General features: G+C 50.3%; 3 protein-coding genes across 3 annotated transcripts; 1 reads left to right on the top strand and 2 right to left on the bottom strand.

Moving 5' to 3' along the window:
- Positions 1-92: 92 nt before the first annotated feature.
- Positions 93-2,373, bottom strand: BDQ94DRAFT_184831 (sphingomyelin phosphodiesterase; the record flags this gene model as incomplete). The annotated part of the gene is made up of 4 exons (XM_026774729.1): positions 2,033-2,373; positions 1,881-1,967; positions 1,553-1,830; positions 93-1,500 (listed from the first exon to the last, which is right to left on the bottom strand). The coding sequence occupies exons 1-4, from the start codon at positions 2,171-2,173 to the stop codon at positions 93-95; spliced, it is 1,914 nt and encodes a 637-aa protein (XP_026629729.1). The 5' UTR covers positions 2,174-2,373.
- Positions 2,374-3,738: 1,365 nt separating this feature from the next.
- On the bottom strand, positions 3,739-6,941 carry BDQ94DRAFT_184827 (putative sterol glucosyltransferase; the record flags this gene model as incomplete). Its single annotated transcript, XM_026774728.1, has 7 exons — positions 3,739-4,157; positions 4,229-4,875; positions 4,946-5,296; positions 5,357-5,720; positions 5,778-5,935; positions 5,988-6,684; positions 6,749-6,941. 7 exons carry the CDS (start codon positions 6,939-6,941, stop codon positions 3,964-3,966), a joined length of 2,604 nt encoding a protein of 867 aa, XP_026629728.1. The 3' UTR covers positions 3,739-3,963.
- Positions 6,942-7,883: 942 nt separating this feature from the next.
- Positions 7,884-10,991, top strand: BDQ94DRAFT_184824 (putative ubiquitin-protein ligase (Asi3); the record flags this gene model as incomplete). The annotated part of the gene is made up of 3 exons (XM_026774727.1): positions 7,884-8,318; positions 8,380-10,294; positions 10,364-10,991. 3 exons carry the CDS (start codon positions 7,884-7,886, stop codon positions 10,831-10,833), a joined length of 2,820 nt encoding a protein of 939 aa, XP_026629727.1. The 3' UTR covers positions 10,834-10,991.
- Between the last annotated feature and the right edge of the window lie 437 nt (positions 10,992-11,428).

The raw sequence follows: 11,428 nt of genomic DNA, 5'->3' as shown, positions 1-11,428 counted from the left end.
CACCTAGATTCACACCATCACAACTAGTAACACACAACTACTTCCCACCACGACTCCTACCAACACCGCCCCTCCCCTATCCCACAAACAACCTAAGAAACAGTTGCGTTGACCGTAGTATTGAGGAATCCAGAACCCAGCTTCGCCTCCGCAGCCTTAATCAGCGCTTCGACAGCATTATCAAAATTCGAAAACATCTGGCCCACCACCGACTCACCACAAGTACTCTCCTTGGTAGTCGAGCTCGACTCACTAGCAGTAGTATCGCGCTTCTTGAAGCTAATCCCAGGGGTAATTTCCACACAATTATACTGCGACTCAGCAGCACGCAACTGACAGATCTCATCTGTCTTACAGTCGCCCGTACACTCAGAGACGTCCCAGCCTCGGCTCTTGCGGGCATAATAATCCTGGAATACGGAGTCATCGTTTTCAAACAGAACAGTGACATTGTGCCAGAAAGCCGGGGTCAATTCAGCGGCGCTGTCAGTAACGGGCGGGTCAAGCAGCGATCCGTATGTCTCCTTAGCGGAGTAGTATTTCTCCCAGGTTGGCTTTGTCTGATAGGTAGAGCTGGACATGTTGGTGATGTACTCGGTGAAATCGAGGACTCCGAAAGTGACGGGGTCGACGGAGTAGACGCGGAACGCAGGGTTACCGGAGGTAGGGGTCATGGCGGGCATGATGTAGGACATCATGGATGCGGTGTCTGCAGACTGGTCTGTGTAGTTGGAGTAGGCGAGTTCGAACTCGTCTTTGTGGGTGTGGCCGTAGAAGACGGCGGCGATGGTGGCGTCGTAGCGCTGAATGATCTGGTTGAAGTAGTTAGAGGCGTCGTGGAAGGTGTCGCTGGATCCCATGGGCATGTGGCCCATTAACCAGACGCGTTCGCCAGCAGATTCGGCTGCGGAGAGCTCGTCCACAAGCCAGGCGAGTTGGCCGCTAGGGTCCTTTTCCATGGTGTTCTCGTAGAGCCAGAAATTCTCTTTGTAGTAGAAGTTAGTGTTGAAGGAGATGAGGCGCAGGTTTCCGCCAGAGTATTTGACTGAATAGGCGCCGTAGTCGTCTGCCGTGCTGGCGGCGGTGGATCCGATCCATTGGCTCCAGTCAGAGGAGAGGGTGTCGTAAGCCCACTGGCTGGAGATGGTGGTGTCGATATCAGCTGGCGGGAAGGAGTTCACTGGGGCGCAATCGTGGTTACCGGTGACGCCGTAGACAAGGTCGAAGTAGTCGGCCATCCGGGAGTTGTAGGCGTCGTTCAGGTCGTTGGTCACTTCGGTTTCGTTGACCAACCAGACGGCACCTTCGACGACATCGCCTGTGAATATGACGAACGAGGCGTTGGGGGCGAGCTCCTGGATAGCGGAGTACATGCTTTCTTCCAGTGTGAGGGGCGCATCGCAGTTGTGGTTGCCATACTCTCCTGCCGGGTAGTCCGTCACACCTGGGTCATCCGAGGAAGTATAGGGACGGCAGCAGATGGGTTTGGTGCAATTGTAGCTGGAAAAATGGTCAGTTACTGTCCGCTGGTATCTGGGTGAAGATCGCATACTTAGCGCCAGTCTCGTACGAAAGATCGACGTGGATGTCACTGATGTGGACAATCTGCAGAGGAGTCTCTCCGCTCGGTGCGGGACGCGAGGCATTCGCCGGTTTGGCAGATGGAAAATCCACAGTATATTCGGCCACTGCTGGATAATCGCACAAGCCGAAAATGGTGGTACAAAAGAGAACCGCCGTCTTCGAAGGAACATCCATGTAGCGCAAGTCGTGGGCCAAGATTGGACCTTCACGGGCAATTGCACCCTCACAGACGTCGTCGTCATCAACCTGGGAAAACCTTCAGCTTGGTCAACAGAGCTGTGAACTCAAAGGCTTACCCCAGCCAGAATGCAAACTTCCGTGATCACATCCACAAAGTCATCGTTACCCAAGTGTGCAAGAGCCTGCAAAACAACAAGCAGAGCCTATGGAGATGTATGAAGGGTGAGCATCGAGCGCTACTATCAAAGTGTCAAGTGGAGAGACAGACCTCACATGCCGCACAGGTGGCAGCATCTTCGATATCAGTCAAAATCTCACTGACTGTCGACCTTTTGGCGATCCCACTCCCGGTAGAGGCGAGAGCAACACCGGAAAGGGCCCCAAAACACAATAGCTTGGAGATCCTCATTTAGCCTAATATCGAGATTAGTGCAACAGACGGAGTTGCTGTTCAGTAGCCCAAAAGCCAAGGGTTTGTTGCCCGCTTTATATAGGTCGGACGATCACATCCTCATGAGGGCTGTATCTCTGCCAGTACCCCTGATCACCTGTTCAAACGCACATAGTATAGATCATCCATATGACACTAGAGGGAAGCCGGACGAAAATCGTTCCGCCTTTCTGCACGTTCTTCCGAGCTCCGCAATGATTGAATGGTGGGTAAATAGCCGGTGGAGATAGGGCAGCGTGGACTCCATGACAGCGAGGGCATGCCGAGGCCCTCGTGCTAGCGATTGGCGGGCAGGCTTGTGGCAGACCTGGGCAGAAATTAAAATCAATTTAGTTCTGCAGGGGCAACGGACGAAAGCCGGATTGTCACGGAATTGGTTGCACGCTAATGAGGATAGTGATAAGGGATCTGGTGACTGTCTCGGCGACGCCTTCCCGTCCTGGTTTGGCATCGGACGCTATCTTCTGCCATCTCCTGCAAGACAATATACCCCAATTCTTTCACATCAAGCCTGTGGTCTGAGCAGAGACACAGTCATGCTTTTGCCAGTCTACCCTGACTAGCAAATGTGAAAAGCCGACGGGATCCAGTAACTGCTGGATTCATCGAGTGACACATTGCCCAATCACCACTTAGCCAAAGAACACGTTCAATATGTAAGGAACCACCCTCGTTTATATGATAGGGCGAGCGAGATGCTGTGTCAGCTTTTCTGTAGACTTTAGCTGGCAAGCACATTAAGCCTTTCGGTTGACCCCAAATCTTTCGTGGAGTAGTGATGTCACTAGCGAGATGGGAGCGATGAGCTTGAAGTATGTGTTGAAAAAGCATGAGGGACAATCAAAGCTTGCAACAGGCCATCTATGAAGTAATTATGGGCTGTGTGGGCTAGGGGACCAACTTTCGGGGAGAACGAAATATTGCCTTTGAGTTGTCTGAGATAATGCATGTATTTCACTGGGCCATTGGCGCCAACATCGTAGGCATCATAGGTGAGATGCATTTGTTCTTGAATTCTTCTGACAGGAAGATCAGACCATACTATCCAGCGCTTCGGGTATAGTATGAACCAAGCCACCAGCATTGAATTGCGGTTACAGTTCAGGTAACCTGTGGGATGCAACAGTGCTGTAGGAACGCGATCAAAAAGTCAGCGAAAGTATAGTTAAATGAGAAATGTACGCTGGGGATCATACTGTTCAATACTGGCCACATCATGTGAACTTGTCGCGCTCGTTGAGCGTTCGCAATTGCTGCAATGCGCCGTCTTTAATATTAGCGCTCAATTTTCTCAGACAATATTAATGACAGCAACGACTGTCTACTGCCAGACGTGTAATTCAAGTATCTCATAGCATTGCTCAGAGGAAGGAAGGAGTCAGTGCATGGGAGATGCTGACACGATGCAACGACGCTTTTCCCTCTTAGTTTGCACCCTTCTCTGTTTGTATGCTGGACGTGCTTCATGAGAAATAATATGTGCTCTTCGGAAATTCATCTGGTGATATATACTTTACATTGTTCAACCGTTCATTAGTGGGACAAGTTAGATACATATTATCCAGTTCAATAATATTGTGATAAATATATCCCATCCTTCCGAGAGCCCCATCACAGTAGATACTAGTGTTCATGACCTTATTTGACCATAGCGACACAACGGCTAATCAAATGTGCTTAATGTGCACTCAAGTCGAAAACTACTGGACCGGCTTACAGCCAAATTATGTGCCAGGAGATATCGCATATCATGGATCCATCAGAGCCTGGAACCTCCGTAGGAGATATTGTTGTTCATCTTCAGACATGTGGGCTCGCTCTGTCATAGCGTACCCATCTCTGAGGCGGGCAAGAATGATCGCTTTTCCTGTCTTAGACCTGACGGCTGCTTCGATCGTTTTCGCTATTCCTTGAAAAGGGTAGGCGACAAGCCCAATTCCAGCTATACATGGATACCAGTTAGCGATCGTACTCTATAATGCGGGCATCTTGCTCGGGAAATATTGTACTTACCCGACGGAACTTTAGTCGCAAGTCCAATGGTTCCTTTTGCAAATCCTTTGACGGCCCCCAGCGCCCCCTCTTCCCTCGCGCCTTTGATAGGCTGAGTGAATAACCCCTTGAACCCATCTGTCATGCCATCGACAAAGTTCTTGCCGCCCATAGTAGCACCAGACTTCCAATCACGAACCGTGCCATACTGCTTCGGTTCTTCTCCATAGAGTCGAGGAACCTGTCGGAAACCCTCAGCAGCAGCGTAGGGAATGTCTACCACCACGCCTTTAAAGTATGCTCCTGTGAACTTGCCAAAACCCTTCAAAGAAGCTCCAACCATATTCCCCGCCGTTGATAACGCGTTATTGTTGGACCCACTGTTGATTGGAGTCTCCGTATCTATCCGGTCAGAGGGCCGCCTACTTGTCTCGGAAAAGTCTGCGAGGGATCTAGAAGACGATGATGTTGTAGTTGTAGAAAGTGCAGATGTAGTTCGTGATATTGGTGGCTTTGGAGAACGGCTGGATGTGTATTCCTTGTATGGGTTGTATAGCATCTCTCCGGTCGATTTGAGCATTGCAGATCCTGTGCTTGTGGAGGCAGATATGATCCCAGTCACAGGGTCCCAACGACGGTTTTCGATATGTATCGGATTGATGGTGTTGCTAGTATGGACCTCGAGTCAGCACACCTGAAATTTCTCAAGCTTGAGCAAAAGTGGCAAGCGATACTCACCACCGAAGCTCCTTTGCGTTAAGCTTCCCGTTGTCAATCAATAACTGAACAGCAACTTTCGAAAGCTTTAAGCTCTTCTTAGACCGCTTGTGAATCCACATAGCAGGTTGATTAGGTATCAAGGAGCAACGCATCCTGTCCAGTGGGAGATGACGATGGAAGGATCGAACAGCTGCTGCTACTCCTGACTCGTGTTGCATCTTTAAAGCAATGCCTCGAGCGGATTCTGCTGTGGTCGGCCTCAGCGAGAATGCGATAGCTTCAGCCAGATTCTCTGCGTTGAGCGAAGCATACGGGATTGGCCTAGGTCCAGCACCAGATCTTGCTACCATACTGCCCCAGAATGGTTGACTGCGATAGGTTAGCATTGGAATTGCCAGGTAGTAGTATCTTTTCCTATTTAGTACTTACTCCCCAAAGAAGGGCACAATAGTAGTCGGTCGACCGTTAGCAAGACCACACGCGGTTGTCCCAGCACCTCCATGATGCACCACGGCAGCAACGTGCCTGAAAAGCCATTCATGAGGGCAATCATCAATGTAATAGGTATTGGAACTGGGCACACCACCTAGCTTGCTCCAGCCTCGTGATATAATGGCACGTACACCAGTTCTCGCGATCGCTTCTAAGATAATTTCTGTCAACTTCTGGGGATCATCGATCACGATGCTGCCGAAGCCTATATATATGGGAGTCGTTCCCGACTCTAGAAATTCCTTCAGTTCGAGTGGCGGTTCGTAGGATGGTGGATCCCTGAAAAAGAAACCACAGACATCTAGTCAATTAGCTTTCGACTGTGTCCAGTAGCAACATTCATCCAGTGAGTGCCTACCAATATTAGCTGGCCAGTCCCGCGGCCTCGGGATCAAGGCAGGTGACCAGCAATAAGTAAAAGGGATCTTTAACGTTTCAGCCAGCCTGGGGCCTTCCGCGGTGGGAACCGGTTCCAAATCGATGGATGCCCGCCATCGATTGACCACATCTCCAAGCCTATGCGATTACGTTAGCCATGAGTTCTCACCGGTCAAGTGACTGCACGCACCCTTGCCATGTAAGCCACTCGACAACACCATAAGAAACCCAGTTTGCTACATTTGGGTTCATTTCAGAAGAGCTCAGGTTAGCAAGCGGGTGGGGGAAGGCCTTGGTACTAGTCCAAGGCATGGTGAACATGAGGTGGACTGGGATACTCAAAGCCTGCGCACAATGAACATGGGCAAAGCTAGGTGGATTTGCAATGATGGCATCTGCGGTAAATGGGATCTTCGTAACAGGGTCGTCTTCGATGCAAGACTTCCAGCAGCCATGAAGCATCTCATTCACCATTGCCCTCTTCTTTTGAACTTCCCCGGCGCGCAGGCTGCTGATTTGAGGTATTAACCCGGGGTTCTTGACCATGAATGCCATCAGCTCTGCGGGATCACCTCCTATTGGATAGAACTCAAGACCAGCTTGAGTGACAAAATCAGAAAAAACATCGTGTGTGGCTATTCGGACCCGATGACCGAATTTTTGTAGCTCGGTCCCCAAGGCGATAAATGGTTGCACATCACCTCTGCTGCCCACAATTTGTATCACAATGTTCAGTTGAATGTCACATTGCAGCAGCTCATCTTTTATTAGCTGATCCTCAGTGTAATCTGGAGGTGGATTTTGCAGATCTTCTTGCTGAAGCTCAATGATCGAGGCTAATGTTCTTGCCAGGCTTGAATCTAAATCGACATTGACGCGGCCATTGGCTTTGTTGATGATTAGCCCTTCTTCAAACTGTTATGCCCATAATCGTGGAAAGAATCCGCTCACCCTGTACATCGGCCGATTCGACCACAGGTCCACTATCATTGTATGGTGAATACGGCGGCGGTGCCTGGTCATATGATGACGAACCAGGGTCGCTATACCCCAGCCGTGGATCTTTTCCATATCTCAGCGCCACACCCAGAAGGCTAGAGCAAGTCCCGATTGGAAGGAAGCAGACTATGAAGAGAAGCTCCATACCATGCTCCCGGGGGTCAGATATTTATGGTGATGGGGGACAGGCAATAGACTTTGTGCAACCCCTGGTTGGGAATCCATGCTGTACTTCGTATTCGCTTTCCTTACGGGAAGTGGACTAGTGTGACACTAGATAGTCCAAAACTTTGAACTACAGGCAAAATTTATCAACTTGGCGTGATAGTTTGACTGCGCTGATATCTTTTTTAAGAATAGCTATGGCGGTGATTGGCACTAGTAGAGAATAGACTTGGGATCTACTGCACATGAGGCATAGCAATATAGCAAGGGCTGAGCAATCTATACTAGCAGCGGTAATAAGTGGGTATAGCCTTCTTTTTCCCTTCTAGAACAGGGAACACGGACTTTGTTCGGAGTTATGCTAGATAGAGTCAGGAAAAAGAGATCCATCCCACAAATTAACACAAGGAATAATCCGCGCCGCTGCAATAAAATTGGTGTATTGAATGCATCTCATGCAGAGAACGAAGAAACAACCACCATAAGGAAGCAACCGCGGGATGATGCCGGGATGGCACGTGCAAATTCCGTGGCAATTGCCTGATCCGGTTAGCGGCGGATGTCGGGGAACGGACTGGAGAACGCGGGTTGAACTGATGACGGTCCAAGATAGACCGACTTTAAATCGAACTACTGTGTATCTTACTGCCTCTCCATCCCCAATACACCTCGTTGCATGAGGGACTCGCTGTCCAACTCACTCCGGGGAAATGATTTCGGATATGCCACCAGCTCCTCTTGGCATGCTCGCTCTCTCCCAGTGATACCGGATCACCCCGTTTACGATCGCCCCCTCTCCGTCTCCTCGCATTTGCGCGACACCCTTGTACCCACCATCCCACGGATGCTTACTTTTGAGAGATTCGCTTTCCGGCTCAACCCAGATCGCTCAGGCATCGCTCCTGTTCCCTGAGCATCAGCCATGTCCATACTGCCATCAGCCGCTTCCGCCGCAACTGCTTCATTAACTGCTGCGCAGTCCCTGAACACCACTTCATCGATCGCCGCTCATTCCTCATTGTCCTCGTCGTCGCGCGAACTACTGTCGCTTCCATTTCGTGGGCTCTACCAGGCAGAGGCTTTTACATTCTCTACCGTGCCTAAGCAGATCGCTAAGCTAGTTGGGCTGCAAGATATGGCGACACGATTTTGGGGGGCAGCTCCTGGGACGGGGCTGGAGCCTGAAGCAGTACTGGCAACGCAGACAGCGGCTGAGGCTGTCAGAGACGGCGTTGTTGATGCTGCTGCTCAGGCTGACTCCAGTCTCCATTTCTCCGACATCCTCCAGGCAGTCATGAAATTCAGTGGTTTCTTCTCGTATCTGACAAGCCGTTGGTCTTTAACCTGCTTTACCGTGGTAAATACCCACTGGATCCGGCTAGTCGTTGTTGTGAAAATGGTCAGGCTAACCTATCAAGGCTCTTGTATTGAACAGGATTACCATATATGCTTCCACTAGAAGACACCTTAATCTCGATTGGACTAGGCGATTGGCTCTGCGGATTGTTCCCATTGTCCTCTTTATAACTCAAATCTACGCCCTTCTTCGGTCTATCCGTTGTCAAACATCCCCGGAATACTCTACGATACGCTATGGTACGCCAGGGAAGCGCTTGCTATTCGACCATTCTGGAGGCGGTGGCTTTTTGCATTCCCTAAGCTCCACCCTTTTGCCTTGGGAAACAGACGAGCAGTCTTGCAGTGCGGTGCATATGGGTCGTCCTGTAAATGCCTCGGACATATCATATGGCTCTTTCCGACTACTCTGGCCAGTTTTCATACGCCTCTGCCTCAGTCACTTTGTCGAGACCGTGTCTTGCGCTTTGCAGGGACGAGCAGTCGTCACAGAAGCTGGCATGTCTATTTTCGAACACTCGCTTGCATTTGCAGAGGCGGAATCTGTGATCAGCCAAACTCTTGGTCTTGGTATATTTGGGTTGTCCAAGCAAAGCAGTCCTAAAGATATCGCTGGGGAGGGCGGGCAATCTACCCTGCATATCCTGACTCGAGCTCAAGCTCTAGAGCGAATGAATGTCACCCCCGAGTTATTACTGATCGCGATGATATCGTGTTGCAACAGTCTGACCTCAAATGTTCTAGATGTCATTGGCAGACAAAGTCGTTACCGCTTGGTGAATACCGCTTTCTGGGGCCTTTGCTTCATGTCGGCTATGGCATGGGGCTTGTTCGGCAGTTCGGCAGTTGGAAGCGACAATGTCGTTCTGAAATTTCCGACTGTCTGCATTGTAGGGTTCGTTCCGCACCTTCTCATACTGCTAGGAATTATCGCCTGCGTCTTTATATACGCGATTGCCCTGATTATCACAGCATTTTCGCTACCTACGCAGACTTCGGGTCCTTTGTCACTTCGAGAAAGATTTTCTCTGGCACATGAGAATATGCAGGGCGCCAGCCAGATTCAGAATATTCGTCTTAACTGGCACGAGGATTTCTACAGCACGCTGCTGAGGATCGGTTACACAGCTTTAACGGCTGCTAGCGAGGCCGTCTTTCTTAATGAAGGAAGACGGGTTTCCGCGCGCAGGATGACTTGGCTAGAACAGGACAGGCTGGCCGAAATAGAGTCTCATCGCAAGCAGTCATCTTGGAACCTTCGCAGTGACCCTTCCGGGGATATGTGCTCTGAGAATGGGGAGTTAGACTTCGATATTCCCGAGTCAACCGTGGAATGGGAGAGCGGATACTCGCGCGAAAAGAAGATCGAGAAGCCCAAGCCAGGCTCCAGGCCTGTTCGTCCGCAGAATGATGCAGGCGGTGTGGGTACCTTCAGGGGCGTGGTTCGATGTTACCATGGGTTCGCCTTCTTCCGCGGCATCTTCTATCTCGTCCTGAAGTGGATTTCATACGGATTGGACAAGCTTCTTTCCCGGATGGGCATAACTGCCCGCCCACAGTGGTTGAAATCCGCGGTAGGGTCACCAAAGGACTCGCAGAAGAAGAGAAAGGGCAACCGCATGGATACTCTAGACTTTTGGATTTTGACAGATGATGGAGTTTTAGAGCTGCCTGACGATCATGAATTCGATGTAGAAAGAGAGATGCGGAAAAGAGAAAGGAATCAGGCCGCTGGCTGGGAGGAATCCGATGAACGCCGGCTTGATGAGAAACTCTACGGTTGGTGGAAAGTGGGAGGCTCCTGGGGCAATCAGGACCAGACCTCTGACTATACACCGTCTGTTGGTGATTGGGAAGACACCACGAGCGTCATATCGATGTCGACAACGGCCGACTCCGAGTGGGAAGGGTACGAATCCGACGGTCGTCGCACTCCCACTCAAGAAGACCCCTTTCCAGGTCGTTTCTCCCGAGAAAGTACTCCGGCTCATGAACCGCTAGTGGATATCGGCGCCTTGGCACGACTGCTGGATCCTCGCGATTAAGAAAGCAGACACGAAGCGCGCATATTGTCTGCTCACCTGGCTGCCGGCCGTGAGGGTCGGATAATGACCCGTCGGCAGTTCCAGAAGCACGTTGAACGCGACCGAGCCCAAATTCTGCTAAGCTCACGATTGGCACGGCCTTCCACATATGAATCTACTAACGGCAAGCGCAAGCCTACCTCCGAGGAAGAAGCTGAGCTTCTCGAAAACCTCATCCTTTCGCGAAGAGCCGAGATGTCATCCGCTCGAAGCACAGACGAGCAGACGTGGGAATCGGGCGCCTCGGGTCTTGGTCCTAGCGGGCCGCCATGCGTCATTTGCCAGACCAACCCACGGTCCATCATCACCTGGCCATGTCGGTGTCTCTGTATTTGTGAAGATTGCCGTGTCAGTCTCGCGATGAATAACTTTGGAAATTGTGTGACATGCCGCCAGGACGTTGCAGGCTATGTCCGGCTATGGGTCCCATAAGTCTCATTTACATCTCCTCTTGTTTTTCTTTTCAGCATCTTCCTCATGCTTGACATAACGAGGTCTTCATTTAGCAACATTAGCGTAATCTGAATGCAAAGCGATAGATAGAGTGAAACATGTACAATCTACCATCTAGGATAAATAATATATTGCAGCGCGGATGTAGTAGCAATCTCCATCAACAGTCTACCCGTACCATTCCTGAGCGGTCACATCAATCACAAACTACTAACTAGAGACAACAGTGATGAATTGAGGACATATATCATCATTCAGTATAGCTAACTTAGATGAATCCCACTCATCAACACCTCTCCCCTAAAAACCCAATCAAGCCGGAACTAAGAAACCAGCACATCTACGTACTCTTACTATATTAACACGACTGTGAACCCACTCACCCAACAACGAAGCAGCAAGCGAATGCCCACTTACATTCAATACCAGCCTCACACTCTAACACACAAAGATGCTGGCTCGGCTTGAAACTCGCATTCACTGGCCCTCGTCCTGCCCAGTCCATACATACATCGATCGCGTAATGTATACTTCCTCACAACAACACATCTTCCATTACGGACTCTTCGTTCTC

The sequence above is a fragment of the Aspergillus welwitschiae genome (genome assembly GCF_003344945.1).
Source record: "Aspergillus welwitschiae strain CBS 139.54b unplaced genomic scaffold BDQ94scaffold_6, whole genome shotgun sequence".
Classification (NCBI taxonomy): domain Eukaryota; kingdom Fungi; phylum Ascomycota; class Eurotiomycetes; order Eurotiales; family Aspergillaceae; genus Aspergillus; species Aspergillus welwitschiae.
Note: the sequence above shows the minus strand (reverse complement) of the source record. Positions and strands in the feature narration are given on the sequence as shown.